The sequence below is a fragment of the Paramormyrops kingsleyae genome, chromosome 1 (genome assembly GCF_048594095.1).
Source record: "Paramormyrops kingsleyae isolate MSU_618 chromosome 1, PKINGS_0.4, whole genome shotgun sequence".
Lineage (NCBI taxonomy): Eukaryota > Metazoa > Chordata > Actinopteri > Osteoglossiformes > Mormyridae > Paramormyrops > Paramormyrops kingsleyae.
In genome coordinates this window covers 27,273,622-27,294,385 of record NC_132797.1, presented here as the reverse complement: position 1 = coordinate 27,294,385, position 20,764 = coordinate 27,273,622, and the positions used below count along the sequence as shown (strand labels likewise).

Genomic DNA, 20,764 nt, shown 5'->3' with positions numbered 1-20,764 from the left:
CCTGGTCCGGCTCCTTTTAATCACTTTGGCATTGCTGAGCCACTCACCTAGAGCTTATGTCCTGTTAAGAAGACCCTGTCTTTGTCACCATAGTACCGTAAAGGGACTCTGGCATATTGATTGTGTTTAGATCATCGTCAGATCCTTGCAAAAGATTCATTCAAAGCAAAGAGGCTGACATTTTCAGGACACCTATTACCTGGAATGAATTGGTTTATAAAAATAAGCTCTTATTGATAGAAACTCACTGATGAGTATTTGAAAGCAGTGACAGTAAGAGAATGTTAATGACTGATTTCACTCCTTTCATTTAATATATGCTAATCTTCAGAAATATTAGTAAGTTGGCCTATGAGATACCAGTAATTCTAGACAACAGATTTGTTATTATCAGAAAAGTCAGGAGACTGCAGTGTCATCATTACCTCACTGTGAGTTTAAAGATCCAGTCTCTGTGAGTTTTGCTTTGTCAGTACGCAGCCTCATTTGGCCTATTTAGTATGCTTAGTGTTGGGCTAAGTCATTATGTTAATTAAACTAAGTAAGCATGGATGCACTTCCATAAAAAACAAATTTAAATTGAATTAGTTGCTGGAGAACCAGATTACAATGATATATTTTTTGGTCTTAGCTAGGGTCTGAGATGATCACACAGATCAATCCCACAATACCTGAGCCATATGAGGAAAACAATTTATGTGCCCGTTGCTATACACTTCCTAACGGGATTCTCTGTTAATGAGAATAAACTGACTGGGCAGCACTGGCATGTCACACATCCAGGCTTTGTGGTTCAAATCCTGCCCCTGCTTGAGGTATGACGTTTGCATGTTCTCCTCATGTTCGTTTGGGTTCCCTCCCACAGTCAGAAGACATGAAGGTAGGCTAATCAGGGTCTCTAAATTCCACATTGTGTGTGCGTGTGCATATGCCCTGGGATGGGCTGGCGTTGTATTCAAGATACTTCCCTATTTCATGTCCTATGCTACCTGGGGTAGCTTATTTTCACTGAGACCATCCACTGGATAAGTGGTTAGAAGTTAGATGGATGATATAACTAGCTTGGTAGATAGTGTGCAAACAGTAGGCCTATATAAGTAGGTTGTTCAAAGACAAGTCTGTATAGTCTCATTAATACAGACACTGAACCTATATAATAACAAAATGAGTGTTACTTAAGCTCATCTGTGAAGTGGACTAGAGGTGAAACTTGTGAAGACCAAGAGGTGGGGATAAACTTGTTCTGAGACATGAATCAGCTGTCAATAGTCATTATACAACACGTGCTAGTGACTGACTTATCTCTTGAGATACATTAATCTTTTATCGTTACTCTACCCAGACTCATATCTTAAGCTACATACCACCACTCTAATATACAAGATCTGTTTTATTTCTCCATTATGACACTTTATCTCACCAAGAGACAAGAAGATACCTAATGATTTTTAGTACATAAATATCAATCAATCAATCAATCAATCACTTTTATTAACAGACTCAGCTCCATAGATCCACACACAAAACAGGACAGATAAATACGAAAACACATATAAAGAAAATGAAATAACATACAAACATCTCAGCCAATACACCCTCAGTCTGGATGTATAACGTGAACAACTCACACTGGGATTTGATAGTGCTAAAATAATACTGTTTGTAGATTGTTCCAAACGTTACATAAACGTGAACATCAAACTTCTCAATAGTGCTTTAAAAGTGCTGTCTCTTGCAGTGACAAACATCTGACTGGCACTCTTAAGGAGGATTCTCATCACATCATTATATGCAACTTGTAAATTCTGCACGCTAGATTTTTTGTAAGATGACCACAATTGGGCAGTGTAGAGTGCTGTGCAGTATGCTTTAAACAATGCCACTTTAACTTTAGTAAAACAAAAGCCAAACTTACGTGCAATGGTGTTTACCTGTGCATATAACTTACAACATTGTCTGTATATGTCATCATCATCACTCATGTCATCTGTAATGAAGTGACCAAGATATTTAATCTTTTTACAGACCTCAAGACTATTATTAGACAGTTTAAACGCAGGAAGATTGAGCCATTCTGAGTCTTATGAACAACAGTAAAACCTGGTGATCCTACTTCTAATAAATTCATATACTTTAAGTTTAATTAAATTAAATTACATACAACATTTTTATTGTTTTATGAGTAGAAATTTGACATCTAGGCAGCAACATGTCAGTCAGTAGGCAACCGATTTGAGTCCAATACATATACAATTTGGCAGCAATATCTTAAGTCTGAAAACTGAATTGGGACCAAAGCTAATTCCTAGATTTTGTCGCCACCTAGTGGGTCGCTGTTTGATGACGTTAGAAGTGTCCAGGTTGTCATGGAGAAGCTTTTCCCCTCCGGGGGGCAGCGCGAGGGGACAGAGCAGCTGATTGGGAATTTATGCAGTCGGAGAGCAGAGGGCAGACGCGGAAACGAGTGGCGTTTTGCACTGCTCTCATGGTTAAACGGCTAGTCGAGGTAACTCTGACCATTTTATACCTATATTTTTTTCTTTACGCACTTGTTTTACAAGTTGTCTCGCGAGCCGCGTTGTGTGTGAAGAGTTTGCCAAGGGTGGGTTCGTTAGCCTGCTAGCTAATTAGCAGTTAATTCGGGGATAAGGGCACGTTGAACGGTACGCGTTTGATGGCAGGGACCCGCTGGGTGCTCTGTGGACCGGTTCCTGAAGGTAAAACTTTGCGTATAAGTTTTGACGGTCTGGCCAGCCCTGAGTCAGTCAGGGTTTTCTGACTCGGACTAACCGGTGAGAAGCGGTCCGGGTTAGGGAAAGACGTTGGAGATGGGAAGCTGGCAACAGGTGGACAGTCGAGACGTTTTTTTGGTTGCATAACGCTGGGATGTGAACTCACTCGAGTTCCTTTGTTGAAAATGTTTGTTAGATATTTAGTGTTTTGTTTGGTGCCCCCCGTTTAAAATGATGTGGTGTACTGATGGGGTGTACTGGGACAGTGCCGCGCCACCACGTTTCGGCCAAACGAGACAAAATGGTTTCAGCCGGACTGCGCAAATGAACCGGAGTCCCGTTATCACGGAGTGATCGTAAAGGTTTCTAATAAATAACCTGGTGTGACCGCGGGATTGTGTTCGTGCTGTGCCGGTTCATAGAGGTGATTCTTATTTCCTATGTAATATAATGTTCGTTCTTTGAAAGAATTGTCTTGTGCACACACATCTGTGAGACACAGGTAAAGGGCAGAGGTTGCATCTTGGGGGGGGGATTGAAAATATCCGAGGTCAAAGCGACACATGCCTTCTGTCATTGCGCCTTACGACGATCTGACTGTATAAGAATAACTAAACCTTGATGACTCTTTCAAACATAACATGAATACTTTAAAGAAAATACGTATTGGGATTGTGAAGTAAGTTCTTCAGTGTGTTAACATTGATCACCTGCTCCCAGGATTCTGTGTGCCTAATTCATGTACTGGATTCTTCTGTACCATTGCTTCTTTGACTCCGTATTTTAAGCATTTTTGTTGATTTCCTGTTTGTGGATGCATTTTTTTCTGCCTATTTCTGTGTGTGTTGCTTCACAAGTTGTGTGTCAATCATGACTCTTTCGATCTTCTCGGTATAAGCTTCTCACCGGTAGTGCTGTATTCTTGCAGTGGATGGGATCAGGTTATGTGAGGTGTGGAGAGAGTTTGGCTCTTTGTGCTGTTTGTGGGACCCGTGCACATGGGTTTCTGTGTGGATGGTACCAGTGGGACAGCTGCTTAGACTCAGTCTGACTCTTAAATGGGGTTTAGTGTTGTCTGAACATAGAGAGGTATGTCCCAGTATGGGACCTCTCCTCTGCCCTACCCAGGATGGGCTGGATTCATGCTTCCCTTAAGACTGAAGTATTTCTTGGCTGTTGCACCATTCTTAAAATAAACAGTGCATTTACATCAGTGTCTCCCTTCCCCATCCTCCTTGGATGTTTAAGTTCTCAGCTTTGCTTGCTCCCTTGCCTTATGCCCTTATGCTTCCTTAGATAAGCTCCAGACTCTCCACGACCCTGAATTGTATAAGTGGTAGGAAGATGGATGGATGTTCTGGCTTCCTTTTTCTCTCTCTCTCTCTCTCTCTCTCTCTCTCTCTCTCTCTCTCTCTCTCTCTCACTTGCTCTTTATCCCTATCCATCATTTTCCTTTTACTCTCGATCATTTTTTCTCTGTGTATTTCATTACCTTCTTCAGTTCTTGTACCCTTCCGTATGTCTCCCATTTTCAATATTTACGGGGCAAATATGGTTCAAAACCAGCCATGCACCTGACCGAGCTTAGGCAGCACACCCATTTTCAGCTGGAACCCTCCAACAGCTCTGTGTGTTAATCACATTAATTCTTTGGGGTTGGGTGGAGACTTTACAGAGAGTTGTGTGGGGATTATACCACTGGGAATTGTGGCAAACCTTTGTTGCGCAAAGCTGTTTATTCAGAATTGCTTGTGTGTGTGTGTGTGTGTGTGTGTGTGTGTGTGTGTGTTTGTTTGACTGCCTCCCCCTTGTCTTTCAGTATCCGTTGATCAAAGATGTGTCCCCATCTCCTTGTATGAACATGGGCTATTGCAGTACAAGTGTTTTAAATGTTAATGTGGCCTTTTGTGCAAACCGTGCCATGAATCTAAAACACCTGCACTACCACCTAGCAATTTTGTTTTTACTACTTCTTGCATATTAAATACTATTAAATTAAAACGTGTAATAGAAGCTTTAAAAAGTTTTCTGCTCTTCTTTGTCATTTTGTGTGTTTTATACTAGAGAATAAGCTCTTGAGCAATTCCAGTGTTACGGATGTGACATTTAGACTCAATTGCAAACAAAATAACAAAATGCCTCAGAGCATGGGCAAGCTTAGTTTCAATGAGTTGCTTTTGGGTTGAATATAGACAAATCCTCAATAAATTGTATATTAAATTACATGTTAGAAATGCATAGCATTTTATCCACATTTTGAATGTGACATCAAACAGACCTCTGTATGGAATTGCTAAGATAAGATGAACTTAATTCATGGGATTAATAAAGGGAATTTTCGATGTTCTCCTACACAGCCCTCCATGGAGTGTAGCTCATGAGTGGAGATGACCCAGAGGCTAGTTGGGTTGCTCAGGCCAGTCATTCTGTGAAATTCAGTGAGTGCTATCCGCTGTGAACAAGGGGGTGAATTGGGTTATAAATAATTTGACTTTCTGGGGCATTTCTTTCTGCTCACTACTGTGTGGGTATAGATCAGGAACTGCCTCCCAGTCCACTGAAACAGACAGTTTCCTTTTTACCTCCCCCTATAGTTTAAATAAAAATAAACAAAAAAATCTATTTACGGAGAACCTTCCTTCGTCTTCTGGTCCACAGTTGTAATTTGTTCCTTTGGGTGGGACCAGAAACTGCTTGGGTCTTTCTGGTCTGAACTCAATTTCAAGCTAATGTCTGAAGGTGGAGCAATAGACAGGGCATACTGGATGGAACACATTCAGTTTGTCTGCGGTGTGTTGGGCTAGAAACAGATATAGTGGGTTCCTTTGTGCTACGTGCCACAGTTAAGTGTGAAGACCGTACTGTTATTGATGCTGAGCTTGTGGGCCTGTATGCCTTCAAAGAAGTCTGTGTGTGTAAGAGAGAGATGACCAGTGGCCTGTACTACGAAGCGGTGTTACTGGCTTATCGGGGTAACTTGTCGGATTTAAGGTAGTCTGAGCAAAATGTAAGTGAACAAATATGAAGTCCATTTAGGCTGTGGTACCTTAAATCCGACAAGTTACCCCGAGAAGCCAGTAACCCCGCTTCGTAGTACAGGCCACTGTATTAAATAAAACCTGTTTATTTTAAACTGATGTGTCCCATGTCCACATGGGTCAGCATATTTATGTTTATATAAATAGTACTTAAGTCTCTATCTTTCTCCAGATGCCTTCAGACTTTACTCTGTAGAATGTTGTAACATCTTATCATTCAGTGGTGAGAACAATTTGGTGTAGTCATGAAGTGTAGGAGTTTAATGGTCGGTGATTCATAATAGCCATGAGTGCAGGGATGCCAGAAGGTTTTGACATTAGAAAGAGGCTGGACAGAGACCCAATAAGAAAAGGCAGGGCGGGCATTTTCATTAGTGCTTTAAGCATGGCTGTGTTCCAGGTGTGAGGTGCCCCACTGCACTTGGGTCACCCTCATGGACAAGTGAATAAGGTGGCAGGTTTAATCAAGTTGGTACAGCTACTCTATGTGGTCTCCTTGGGTCAGCAGACATGGAGACAGAGGCTCCTTATTTACTCAGAACTTGTAAAATCTCAAAAACAACTCTGCCTACCTGAAAGAAGGGAGTACACAAAGCAATATACAGCCAGCCTGGAAAGTGACAAAGTTAGTGGTTAAAATAATTTGCAACTTCTCCCCAGCCTGCATTTTTAGAATTTAGGCCTAATTTAAATTTATTCGTTATTACTACTTCAAAGCCTAGACTATTGGTAATTAACTGTTTGGGGCAGCGTGCCAAGCATTAATTTGTGGTGGCTTCATCCCTATTGTGTCAGGCCTTCAGGCTTGAGGAACCCTACTCAAGCACCTCGTCTTTGTCCTGAAGTATGCTGGGTGGTTTTCTGATCCTAATTTATTATGGGATTGGTCTTTGAAATGATGCAGTCCAAGGTGAACGCTTGTGTAATTTTTATAGGGAGCGTTTATGGTGGAGGGAGAATTCGCTCCACTGAACTTCGTATGTTTGAGTGTGTGTGTATTTGGTATTTGAGGTATTATTGTAATGTATATATGACTATAACATAAAATGCTTTGGTGCCCCCCCCACAGGATGTATGTGTCATATTGTGCACTCTGCTCTGACCTTTCTATCCGGCCTTACCAGGAAGTCCTCGGATTCCTGTTCACAATGCTGCCTTTGTTTGTTTGCCTTCTGGCTTATTTATTCATATAATAACACCTGGATGCTACTGCTTTTAGCAGAAATTGCTACACTGCTGTCATGTGTGTGAGTGCAAGGCAGGGTGACTGTGTCATCTGTAAATCCATGAAATAATGGCTTCATATGGTCCTAAACTGTATGGGTTATTTCGAGTTATTTTGAGTGGTCAAGGGCCATCTAGGAATCAAAGTAAAAATGTTTTAAGATCCACCGCTTGCAACCCACTTTCAGCAGCAAATCCTTTTAACTGCTTCAAAAATGAAAGCCATCCTTTTCATTACACTGTGTTCTCTTGGAGCTGGGTGGCAGTCATTGAACGCTCAAAGGAATCATTGTTTGATTGGCATGTGTTGGATGCGTGAGCAGCTGTACAATCATCTCGGCCTACACGGTGTGGATCTGAAAGTGATGGTGGTTGTTGTGTCCCCTCCTCCCATTCCATATGTAAAATATGTCCCCCGATAGCTCATAAAAACGACACCCACTCTCATGGTTGTATAGAGTTTGAGTTTATATATGCAAAATTGCACTTTGCACTTTCGCACCTTGAATAAGGTTGGTGATAATGTGCACCATAAAAACAGTCTGGCAAATATCTAAGGTCTGTTCGGGTGCAGGTTCCTCCCAAATCTCCTGGCTAGCGGCTGTATCCGGTTTTGCAGAGCATTGCCTCCTGATCTCCCCCTGAATGGCTTCCATTTCTTTTCTACAAGGGAGAGGAAGCAGCTGCTGGATGTGTATCTTGCTCTTCCTGTCCATTGGAAAGCATAGACCTCTAATGCTGTGTGTAGTTTAAAAAAAAAAAGCATACTAGCTCATGATGTGTTGAAAGGCATTCTTTATATGTACACGCCAGCCGCCTCCATAGTCAAGGTGTGGCACAGTCTCCCTTGCTCCCCACCCCCCCACAAAGGATTTGCGAACATTTTCCGGTTTGTGTTAATGCCCCATTTCGTGTTGATGGTAACAAAAGCTGTCATGCTGCTGCAACCATACAATGACTCACCGCTAAGTGCTAACTGCTTTAGCCAAGGGTTTCGACCTGTGATAAGATAATGTGCTACTACATCAGTCTGCTAAGCCAATATGGGCATTCCCATGATCTTCCAGGCTTGATCAGGAAGCTTAGAATGAGACTGAGGGCAGCCGCTTCCGCTGCAGATGGGCTCGGCGCTCTGTACTCCTCCCTCAGGTGCACGAGCACCACCACAATGGAAAGAAATTATTTAGCTGAGGACAGCCAGCCGTCCCCACATACTCACAGGGATCAAAGGTTTCTCTGCGGCTCCCTCTAATGGTACTAGTGGCGTCTGGCAGGGAAGCATTTCTTAAATGGCTGGTGCACTAAGCTGAACTTGTCCTCCTTTATCTTTTAAATTAAAGGAGTGTTATTTCAATAGCTGTTAGTAGGTAATTTGTCACGTTTTATGAGGCAGCGCAGTAACTTTTTAGGGTGTTTTTTTTTCCTTTAAATAAACCATACACACTCATGCAGAGCTTAAAAAGTAATGTCTGTGAGATGCTAAAGTTATAGGGGAGACGGGAGGGAAAACCAGTTTTTCCTGCAGTCATTCTTTTACATTTTATAAAAATGTCAAAATTCAACAGTTGTCCCCTGGTCTCACCTAAATAGTTGAACTTTTTCTAATGTTTTTTCTAAGCCAAAGCTGCTGTTTATTTATGAAATTTTTGCTTGTTCATCAAAGTTGTTATTCTTTGCAGAGTAGTTTTAACTGCCATTAAATGTTCATTCTTCGCTCACTTTTTAATGTGCACTGCTAAGCAGTAGTAACCTGTTGCCACTCATTGAGTGAGTGAAAGGGCTTCTGCAGGTGATATTTATGTTTAGGGATGAGTGAATTGGGTGCTGGGCCCCCCCATCCCACCACCAACGGGCAGCAGTCTGAGGTATTTCCGTTCAGCTTCATCTAGCTGACCCTGCTTCTCTTCCTGCACACTGGCTGAATAATGGATGATTTGCCTGGAAGGGGGTGGCTTAGCAGATTGGCCCAGTCACACTGCTTGGGGGTGAGCTGGGCTCCAATTTTTGGAGCCACGGACATAAATTCCCACCCAAAAAATGTCTCCCCACCCCATGCACCACTCTTCAGCGATCACCGATCACCTGTCCAGTTTCGTTCAGTCCGTCACATTGGCATCGGCTGGGCATTTGGCATCACTGCCAGGGGTGTCAATCATTAATGAGATCTGCCCATCTCTTGTTTCCCCCATTCCCGAAGAGCGTGCTGGAGTTGGGGGGTTGAGACTTGGGGTCCACAAAGAGCCTGCATCTCATATCAAGTTGTTGTTTTTTTCTGGGAAAAATATTTTATTTCAGTGACGTTTCACCGGGTATATCCCGTGTCTTAGTCAGGTGGCAAGGTCTGTGGATGCTTAACGGCTTTACTTTTCATCGCCTTTCAAATGTGGACGTGAGGAATGTCTGATTCTCTGAGAACCAAAGTGCTACTTGCATGGCTGGTCAAACTGATGGGATGTCGTAACCATTTTTGGTTGCTGGGGGGAGTGTGCTTCTTTACGGGTTACAACAATATGAAGTGTTCTGTGCAAAGACCTTGTCTTTGAGCTTACATACCATCATATTCTGAATGATGGCTTTACCTCCCTTCACAAACTGAAGTAAATTGAGTTCATGTCTAGCATTATTTTTTATTCAAGGCAGATTTGTGATTGTAGAGTAATATTAATTCCTGCAAGAGAAGAAGAGGCTAGCAGTGGGATTCATCTGAACTCTTTCCTCTCTTTGCTCTCTTCAGGACCAGCCTTGGGCCAGAAGTGTCCCGGCCAGCGTCCCTTCCAGGAAAGCTCTGCTTTTTGACCTTGAAAATGGATATGCGTTTTGATGACAATGCTGCGCCCAGTATTGCCTGTGGACCTTGATGTATGGCCTGTCGTCTGTCAAGGGGGTTAGGAACAGATATTGGTCAACTGACCCAGTCCTTCTCATCCAACAGATATTTTGCTGTACTCTGCTGGTAATGCCCCAATTTACAAATAAATTTGATGACTGAACAGGGATGATATTGTGCTGGATTAGCTGCAGAGTATAGTCCTTGTATAGATCAGGTCTCTGACCAAGTCATTCCCAAATTCTTACCCAGTAGCATTGCAGTATGGTCCTTCTAGGAGAATCTCATTCTCTGTCAATTTCTTGGTCAAGGAGACTGGTGCCCTCTCTGGTCTTGAGTGTTGCAAAACCCTGGCCTTGATAGCACAGTCATGGAATTAGTGACCTGAAGGAGTGTTGGTGGGCCCTGAGGTTGATTTGGGGTGACTTGATCCATGGACCAGGACAGCTGGGAGAGTTCCTCATATAGACTTTGGGTATAGGATGAGTTGGCCTGTTCATCACTAACTGAATGAGGTTTGTTTAAGGGGCATATAGGTTCCCTTTCATGTGACTGACTTTTTGGAAGTCTTATCCTGGCCTTGGTCACTGGGTGTCCAGTTCAGCACCCAGGCCTGCTGGGATTGCTTGCATCCACACCTGGCACCTGAATAGCCAGGTGTCTTACAGGGGGAGGCGGTATAAGCGATTCCGACCAGGGTGAAGACTGGGTGACGAGACTGTGGGGGGGGGGGCTGCACGGAGCCAGCATGGCTGAGCACGCGGAGCTCCTGGCGGAGATGCCGGCAGTCGGCCGACTGACGGCCGGCGAGCGACTCAAGCATGCGCAGAAGCGGCGTGCCCAGCAGCTGAAGGGCTGGTCACAGATGGAGAAGGTCACCCACAGTGACGCAGGAGCCAAGGCGGGACAGCAGGCCCACAGCCGCAGGGTCACCTTCCCCAGTAACATCACGCTGCTGGAGGCTGCTGCTCGCAATGACCTGGAGGAGGGTGAGTTTGGGCCATCCCCTGAGCAGAGGCCGGGGGTAGGCGATATATACATATATATGGTGTGTGGATCAGCAGGTTAAGATGCTGTCCTTCTGATCAGAAGGTTGCTTGCTGGTTCCTTTCCCAGGGTCAGCAAATTAATTCCCTGGGACTGGCTGATGCTGTTCTCTCAAAAAAAAACATTCATCATTTCGGGGGAAAAAAGCAAAACGGATATCACGTCATGACTCCTTCAAAACAAATGAAATGTACAATGTAAAGGGATACAAGTTTGACACGTAGACAAATATATGGAGGGCCTGCTCATGCAGTGTTAAACTTTGCTAGTTTCTAGTACTGTAGAAAGTTTAATGAGATGAATGTGCACATGCCGACATGTAGAGTGAGGGTTTAGGAAGCAGGAATGAGTGTGATAGGGAACGTCACGCCATCGAGGGTCAGCTAAGTATTTTGGTAACCTTTTTTTTTTTTTTATTTTAACACCGCTGATGGAATCATGTCTCCCTCTCTTCTCAGTCAAGGAACTGCTTAGTAGTGGTGTGAGCCCAGACCTGTTCAATGAGGACGGCCTCACAGCCTTACACCAGGTACTGCCCACAGCACACGCTCATTCTTCTGTTTTGTGAGTGTCAGATGTATGTGACGTGTATCCCTTTGGTGGCTGGCTCTGAGTGTTCTGTGCCAGTGAATGGAAACAAAAGGAGCTACTACAGATCTGGCAGAGTCTGCCACAGAGACTCGTGTGAGAGGTGGATCTCAGCATCTGCCCAGGCCCCTGCCCTGCAGGAAGAACACAGAAGGTTTACTTAGCAAATCCATAGAGGTGACATGCAAATGAGGGTGTGATCTGGCCGGGCCTCGTCAGAACAGATGTAATCTTTGTTTCTGTGTGTGTGTTTTGGGAAAGGGGGGGCTCAGGGCATCATACCTCGCAGCTGTGGAGTGTGGTACACTGGGGGGGTTTTCTTGCCTTACAAACACAAACTTTGTGCTTCGTTAATGACGCGACTCAGAAAGGCAGACCTGGGTTCTAAAATGTTGCCGTCAGGATTGCTGTACAGTGCAGAAAAGTGCTGATGCCAGACTGTTTATGACATGAACTTTATAATGTCCTTCAGTAATATGTTCCTGCAGTTGCTATCAGAAATGTATGTTGAGGGTTAAAGTGTTAATGAACATGAACACTGGCTGGTAGGGCTGTAATAGTACACACACATTTGTCATACACTGTTTGGCACATTTTCGGCTCAGTACACACGATGAGACAAATTAATACATTATTGATATGGTTGGAACCTACATTCAGAAGTAGATGTTCAGCAGGGGAAACATGCTAGTTGTGACTGTGAGTTTGTTTCAGCTAATGCTGGTTACAGTCAGACACAATCAGTGGTTTGGGAATTGTTTGGTTTCCCAATAAATTACACCAGCCCTGGAAAGAGAGTATGACCAAGACTGTCTGTCGGATCTGTTATGTCAGACTCGGATATGTATAGAATAAAATAGAATAGAATAGGACTTTATAGATCCCACAGTGGGGAAATTTGTGCATTATCACAGCTCTAGACAGATAGCCTGAAAGAGTACAAGAGTAATCCAAGAATATAAAAATACAAGAATAAGAATACAAGAAAAAAATAAATAATAATAAGATAAAACACTAAATACAACAGTAGTGCCTATGTACACCCATACACAGTATGTAATATATGGATAGTGGGTTGTGGGAAAAAGTGCAAGTAATAATAAATATCAACTATTTCACTACTACAGCTGCATTTACCTCTATAAGGTGCGTTATGTATGAAGTGGTAAGTAGTGGTGACCGTAGAGGTAAGTATCTGGGTGACTCATGACATCATGATGTGTTATAGAGTCTAACTGCTGTCGGGATGAATGATCTGCGAAAGCGCTCCTTCCTGCAGCGAGGGTGTATCAGTCTCTGACTGAAGGAGCTGCTCAGCACACTCACAGTCTCATGCAGAGGGTGATGTGGGTTGTTCATGATGGATGTCAGCTTAGCTAGCATCCTCCTCTCACCCACCACCTCTACAGTCTCCAGAGGGCATCCCAGCACAGAGCTAGACCTCCGCACCAATTTGTCAATCCTGCTTCTGTCCCTTTCCGTGCATCCGCTCCCCCAGCAGGCCACTGCATAGAAAAGGGCGGATGCTACCACAGAATCGTAGAATGTCCCTAACAGGGTCCTGTGTACTCCGAAGGACCTCAGTCTCCTCAGCAGGTAGAGCAGGTCGACTCTGGCCCTTCTTATACAGGACGTCTGTATTTGTAGTCCAGTCCAGTTTATTGTTGAGGCGAACACCCAGGTACTTGTAAGAGTCCACTACCTCAATGACTTTTCCCTGGATGCTCACCGGTGTTGGAGGGGGTGCCTTCCTCCTAAAGTCTATGACCATCTCCTTCGTCTTGCTGGCGTTGATTTGGAGAGCATTAGTCTCACACCAGCCGACAAAGTCACTGATGACCCCACTGTATTCCTGATCGTTCCCGTCTGATACGCATCCGATGATGGCTGTATCATCCGAGAACTTTTGTAGGTGGCACTGGTCCGAATTATAACGGAAGTCAGAAGTGTACAGGCTGAACAGGAAGGGTGAGAGAACCGTGCCCTGCGGCGCGCCCGTGCTGCAGATTACCGTCTCGGACACACAGTCATGGAGCCTCACATACTGCGGTCGGTTGGTTAGGTAGTCGATGGTCCATGCAGTCAGCTGCTTGCCCACACCGGCTCCCTCCAGCTTCCCTCTCAGTAGTGCAGGCTGGATAGTGTTGAAAGCACTGGAGAAGTAAAAAAACATGACCCTCACAGTGCTCCCTGCCTGCTCTAGGTGAGAGAGGGCTTGGTGCAACATGTACATGACAGCATCATCCACCCCGATTCCAGACCGGTATGCGAACTGCAGGGGGTCAGTGTTGCTGGAAACACATCCAGCATGCTAACTCATTTGAGATGACATCATCCAGCATGCTAACTCATTTGAGATGACATCATCCAGCATGCTAACTCATTTGAGATGACATCATCCCAGTGTGTGTATGACTAGAGTAGGGCAGAAACAGCCTCTGAAAGTCTTCCCATGGCATTTAAGTTGCTTTTGCCTGGAAATTCAGACTAGGCTAAATAATAATAACGGTTATAGAGGTGTATATCGATACGGATATGTGACTGTACTTGGTAGAAGTTCATTATGAGAATATATATATAATTTTTTTTTTTTTGAGCCCGTAACTGAGGTTTGCCTGAAGCATGAATTCTGTGTGCCGTTACACACCTATTAACTGGTCCAGTTAAAGTGTGACTGATGTATGCTGGGAGTTGAGTGCCATGTGTACCTGTACGTGGCAGGCGAGTGTAATCGCTTTGCTCGTTGTCCCTTAGTGCTGCATCGACGACTTCGAGGAGCTGGTCCGCTGCCTGGTGGAGGCGGGCGCCAGCGTCAATGCCTGTGACAGTGAACTCTGGACCCCTCTGCATGCCGCCGCCACCTGTGGTCACACGCGGCTGGTGCAGCTCCTTGTGCAATCGTGAGTTTCCGAGGGGGCATGTTGAGTTTGATGCATGGCCCCCTTTTCTGGCAAACTCCAGTGGCACTTTGGCAGGTTAAGCATGTGTAGAATTCTTGTAAACAGTAACTTCAGTTTATCAGCTCTGTGGTGATCATATGTCGCATTTTTATGAGCGAATTATAACACCCTGCTCTACAATACACAATCCAGAAGGAATTTTAAAACTAGAAAGTCCAGACTGTATATCTGGAAGATGACTATAAATGTACCATGACTACCATGACTTTAGATTATGAGGCTCGTTTGATTCAAGCAAAGCTAAAGAGAGCCTGTTTTTGAGGGCAGATTAATTTGGAGTTTAGTCTGGACTCTATCCTTAACTCACAGTGGCTCAGTCGCATGCAGACAGTGACATTCAAATGGAGACGTTCAGATGCTGGATCTGGTTGCATCAGAGTATGTCCAGCAGCTAGACTCCAGTGTTGTCTGTCCTCTGGCCAGGAGTGAATCTTCCTCATGCGGAACATGGTGGCCTGTACAAGTGTGTGCACATTCAGACACAACCTGCTTTACCAAGGTGAAGTTCTGCTTGGCCCTCAATGGCACTTTTCTTCTCTCTGCCCCTGCTCAGTGGCGCCGACCTGCTGGCAGTGAACGCCGATGGGAACATGCCCTACGACCTGTGCGAGGACGAGGCCACGCTGGAACTTATTGAAACGGTTATGGCTGAGCAGGGTGATTGTCCCACTTTTGTGTGTTTTGGGGCTGTCCGTCTGTCTTGAGGGCGTAAATTCTATTTTTTGCACAAACGTAAGCACATGCATCTCATGAGCGAGTGCAGATGGCACCAGACCCCCCCAAACTTCATGTCTTCACACAGGCATAACGCAGGAGCGCATCGATGAGTGTCGCGCGGCAAAGGAGATGGAGATGCTGGCAGACGTGAGGGACCTGGTCCTGAGTGGAACGGAACTCGGAGCCAAGGACGACAATGGCACTACGCTGGTGAGGCAGACTGGGTCAGCCATGTAGGACAAACCCCTCCCAGCAATCGTTATGATGGGCAGTGGGCATCAAAGTTTTGAAGTACATTTCATTTACAAGTGTGACTTTCTCTTACCTAGCAGCTCTACTATTAAATTAACTCCTGCATGACGGTTTGTCGTGGAACTCATTATTCCCACACATGCCTCAGATGCATATCGCCGCTGCAAATGGATGGCAGTCGGTGGCGGAACTCCTGCTGGAGCAGAAGGCACCAGTGGGCGAGAAGGATTGTGATGGCTGGACACCGCTGCACGCCGCCGCCTGCTGGGGACATGTGGGTACTGCAGGTCCATGTGGCAGAGCACAGTCACAGGGAACAGGATTCTATTTGCTTTTTGTATATCAGTATACAAGGATAGGAAAGGGTATGAATTCTTATTCGCATTATCCAGTCAATAACATAAAGCATCCAACAGGAATAGACAACACTCACAAAGCAGTAATATGACTAGGTAATGTAGCGGTTCGTATTTATCGGATAAGTAGAAAATACACAGAAGACATGCCGAAATAAAAAATACAATGTGCAAAGTTTCACAAGGAAACAGTTGTAGTGTTATTGCTCTGTTTTGCAGAGGGATAATAACTGTTCTTAAACTGGTTTGTGGGCCTGATTCTAATATGTCTTTAGCCAGACCTCAGTTTGCCAAACCAACTGTGATCAGGGTAAAACAAACTTTCAGAGGCAGTTCTACATATAACATGCTCTGTGTGGGATGTGACCAGTCTCAAGCTCATTTTATAAGACGATGGCACTGTGAGTCATTGGGTTAAATGGTTAAAGTATTTTGGATAGAATTGTAAATGATTGAAAAGCAAACTGTCGGCCCTCTTGTATCTAAAAAGTCACAGGCTTCCTGCTCCAGGGTATCCAGGGGGCCCATGGGGGTCGTAACCACTCTCTGCCAGACCTGTGGTCGGCACCCAACCTGCGCTGGCCGTCCCCCTTTGCTGCAGGGCCTGAAGTGATCATCCTCGTTTCCTTTTTCCAGATGCAGATGGTGGAACTGCTGGTGGCTCATGGAGCCGACCTCCATGCCAAGTCCATCCTGGAGGAGACGCCTCTGGGTGAGACAGAGACCCTGGAGAGGGCTCCGTGACATAGACCCTGGAGAGGCTGATCTGGGGTTCTGTGACACAGACCCTCGAGTGGCTGACGTGGGGCTCTGTGACATAGACCCTGGAGAGGCTGATCTGGGGTTCTGTGACACAGACCCTCGAGAGGCTGACGTGGGGCTCTGTGACACAGACCCTCGAGAGGCTGACGTGGGGCTCTGTGACATAGACCCTTTGGATCAACTTTATTAAAAATGTGTGACATGCTGGTTTATTATTGTTTAGTTTCACTGAAGTCTTTATTGAAACATCTGGCAATAGTACAAACTGTACTTAGCAGGGACAATTTGAGGATTTCTTGGAAAACATTGGAGCCTAAATCATAGAGAGGGGCAACCATATCATTAGCCAGTGGTATGTTTTGAATATGTAACAGGGGAGGGGGCCACACAACTTTCAGCTGGGTCCAATGCCCCTGTGACCCCGCCCCTGTATACACTGCTGCTACTTACTATACTGTATTTGTTGCTGCTTTAATTATGTTGCTTTTGGGTGCAGCAGTGGGGCTGCTGGGAGCTGAACATGCGGCCCGTTCTCAGATTCTTGGTCCCAGGCTACATTTTAGGTCGTGTAGCATCATGCGTCTAGGCCAGCTGGCTTTTCTTGATGTTCTGGTCCCCACGATGTGCAGATGTCTGTGCAGATGAGGAGGTAAGGGTCAAGCTGCTGGATCTGAAGCACAAGCATGATGCCATCATGAAGAGTCAGGACCGGCGCAAAGGCACGCTGCAGAGGAGGGCCTCCAGCGCGGGCAGCAGAGGGCGAGTTGGGGGGGCAGGTGTCTGCATTGGCTTCCCTTGTGCCTTGACTGCTACACGGCTGACTTCCCTCCTCCCCTGGATACGCAGGAAGGTGGTGCGACGGACAAGCGTGAACGAGCGCTCCAGCCTGTACCGCCGCGAGCACCACAAAGAGGCAGTGGTATGGCAGGAGCGGGGGCGGGAGGCGGAGCCACCGGACGACGATGAGGACAGGCAGACGGACGCCGAGCTGGACCAGCACCTCACCCTGGTGGGTCCTCATTAACACCGACTCAATCCTTGATTCCTTGAACAAACACTTTGGATTGATGTACCCCCTTCAGTGGTCCAACAGACGAGCCGCTAGGGCAAGGGTTACCAGGGGTCGGGAGATGATTTCCAGAATGTTTTTAAAATTAAAACCATGAAAAACTGTTCAATTTTAACTGTAAGCCAGAGGTATTTTCAGCAGGTGCAACACTGCACTGGTGCATACTGGGAAGCATGTGGCTCAGTGGGCTAAGCCTGTGTAATCACAAGGTCGCCGGTTCAAACCCTGCAGGCATAAAGACAATTTCCCCACGGGGATCAATAAAGTATGGATCATTATTATTATATTAGTAACCCCCTAAATCTGCATCAGGTCCTGTTGCAGATACCTGCATGCAGGTATCTGACTGCTTTGCCATGTTTTTAAATATTTGGAAGAAAATATTAGTACTGAAAACAAATAAATCCCAGGGCGAGGTCAGTATACCTAAAGAACAATTCATACTTCATTTTTCCGCATGCATTTTTGGTGAGGTAATGTAAATTACGTCTGCCTAAGGTCCTTTAACTGTAATTTAACCTGTCCATTTTCAGGCTCCAGTGGTGCTGAATGCTGAGGATGAGGAGGGTGGGGAGAGGAAGAGGGAACCTCTGGGTAATGGAGCGACGCCTCTGTCCTCCGTCTCGCTGCCGGGGGAGCTACACGAGGGCAGCCGCATGGAGCGCAGCGCCTCCTACCAGCTGGCCCCGGGAGGAGGCGAGGCTGACAGCATGACGCGGGAGAAGGCCCACCACACACTGGCTGAGCTCAAACGCCAGCGTGCCGCTGCCAAGCTCCACAAACAGCCGGCCCCGCCCCCACCTCTGGCCACTCCCCCAGTGCCACCCCTGCCAGCAGAAGAAGAGGGATTCGCTCCTGCTCTGCCCACACAGCATGTTGTACCCAGCACCCCCCAGGAGGGGGCGGTCTACTTTACCCCTGCCAGTGGAGACCCACCACTGCTGAAGCTGAGAGCCCCAGAAGAGGACGCTGCTGCCACTAAGGAGCCCTGCTGTAGACTGATGTAGCTGCTGAATACACGAGCGCTGACACACACACACGGGCCACTGAAAGTTCAAGATTCACAGCTTCAGCATTTACCCTGCAGGGCATTTCATCACCTGTGTGTGTTTCGGTATCTTCCTGTTAACCCGATTTTGGGCACTATTTTCATACCCCACCCCCGTTATTGTTTTTTTTTAGTTGGACATTTTTCGAATGATTTGTCAATCCCTTCTGTCCTACAGCAGACCAGCACAGGCTTGTATTTAGCTCTGTGTTAGAATTTGGTGGCAACCTGCAGAGCTGTGACCTGGAATGAGTGCTTTTACCCTGAAGTTTATAACATTCCAGACTTTCCTCCAGAGCTTTGCCCTGAAGATGCCTCATTGCTACCACCTGGTGGAAATTCAGTGCATTTACTTCTAATTTGGATGAGAAGTAGCACTTTACCCCTAACAAAATGTAAACGGTGTAACAAATGAGCACTGATTTTCTTTTTTGGCCTTTTTAAATCTACGGACGTTCATGGACGCCCATCACAGACTGAGGTCTTCCTCTAAAACCGTGGGTGCTCTTGTTTTTTCACATCGTTTATTTTTTGTTTCCGTTATGCAGATTCCATACAGCTTAAAACTACAGTTTATTTTTAAGAATGAAAGCTTATGATCTATTGCTTGTTAAATAGTGATTAATGGTTCACATTGTACCAGGAAGATCACATGCCTTAGTTACTGTGAGAGTAGAGCATCCCTGTAGTTCCTGTGTCCCCACAATTCCTGATGGTGACGGAGTTAATACCATGACCACACAGGTTATGATTCACTACCTTATGATGGGGTTCACCCTCTGTGTGTGCTAATGCACCACTCATGGGCAGGGCAAGTTATAGCTTGGGTTAATACTGTTTTTGGTGCGTGACTGAGAGATGCTTTGCTTGGGGCGGTATTTACACACTGGATCTGTTTTTCGAAGCAGACGCTGTGGAAGAAGTAGATGATGAGGCCTTAATTTATTTATGTATTTATTGGTTGATTTAGTCCCAAATACATTTGCTGTATATACTAGTAGATTTGCATGCATTGCGGGGCCTGGGGGGGAGAGATATTTGTCCAGTGAAGTGGGTGTCTGGCTTGCAGGTGCACCTTGGAATGAGATGACTGGCTGGAAATTCTCAGCACAAACAAAAGGTTGACTTTTTAATAACTGATCATATGACTCTGGCTCCTTGGTTTAATCACCCCCACAGAGAGCCGTAATTCCCTTTGTCAGGCAGCTTAATGGCATTCCTTCACACGTCACCTTTACCCTTTTACGTGCCTCCAAACCTTCCGCTTTTCTTGCTATTCCAGCCGGCTGCTAACTGTCAGCTGACCTCCTCCCAGCACCCAGGTTCTGAATCTGTCGTCATTCTGTTTGAAGCCAATGTTTATGTGATTCCAGATTAAAGATTTATTATAAAGTCGCCACTCCTGCCACTCTGGATTTCATTTTTTAATTTTTCTTCTTTTGTGTTATGACGCCAGTCTTGTGAAATGTGTAAAACAGGCGTGTTAATCTGTATTTTTGGTAGATATTCATGAATCATGCACATTTATAGTTTGCATAAGGTACAGTATTCCAGGCGGGGTTCTGGATCTCATCCCTGTCCCAGCTTAGTGGTGGTGAGGTGGATGGTAGTCGTAGGACTGGCCCAGACTCGTACTCGTGTTTATAGTGGGGGGGTCTCCAAATGTATTTGTAGGGTTGACTTACACTGAAGAACCCATAAAAGTGAGTATTTGGTTCCTTTAAAAAAAAAAAAGTACCTTGCTTCATGTCAATGGGCTAGAAAAAACAAAGTATTACATAACATGGGTTTTATTTTGACTTGTCTGGACCTTTAACAGATCAACAACTGCAGCTTTTTGTCTCTCATTTCTTTAAAATCTCAGGCTTGATGGAGAACAAACTGCACATCTCCCGGAACCTCAGTGATTTTACTGCACAATTTATAATAAAGTTCATTATTCTCCTGAACTGGAGAAATGGCTGGCGTATGGTAACTTGTTCAATGTGTTATAGTGTCTATAAAAAGCTGCCGCCTCAAGGATTGGAAGCCAAATCGTGATGCAGACTTCTGAGTAAATTCTCCTCGGATTTGATGATATATTTTGGTGCTGGTGCAGTTGAGTGTGTTTGAATAATCCAAATAAGCCATTAAATTATAAACTC

At 45.2% G+C, this 20,764-nt stretch overlaps 1 protein-coding gene across 2 annotated transcripts; it reads left to right on the top strand.

The window, feature by feature from the left end:
- Positions 1-2,369: 2,369 nt before the first annotated feature.
- Positions 2,370-20,015, top strand: ppp1r16a (protein phosphatase 1, regulatory subunit 16A). 2 transcript variants are annotated; one of them, XM_023823774.2, is made up of 11 exons: positions 2,370-2,506; positions 9,729-10,810; positions 11,327-11,397; positions 14,211-14,356; positions 14,970-15,073; positions 15,219-15,343; positions 15,534-15,659; positions 16,378-16,453; positions 17,133-17,262; positions 17,350-17,512; positions 18,106-20,015. In XM_023823774.2, exons 2-11 carry the CDS (start codon positions 10,570-10,572, stop codon positions 18,577-18,579), a joined length of 1,656 nt encoding a protein of 551 aa, XP_023679542.2. In that variant the 5' UTR covers positions 2,370-2,506; positions 9,729-10,569; the 3' UTR covers positions 18,580-20,015. The 2 variants fall into 2 exon arrangements, with proteins under 2 accessions (XP_023679542.2, XP_023679543.2); XM_023823775.2 differs by lacking the exon at positions 2,370-2,506 and adding an exon at positions 2,593-2,717.
- Positions 20,016-20,764: the final 749 nt, after the last annotated feature.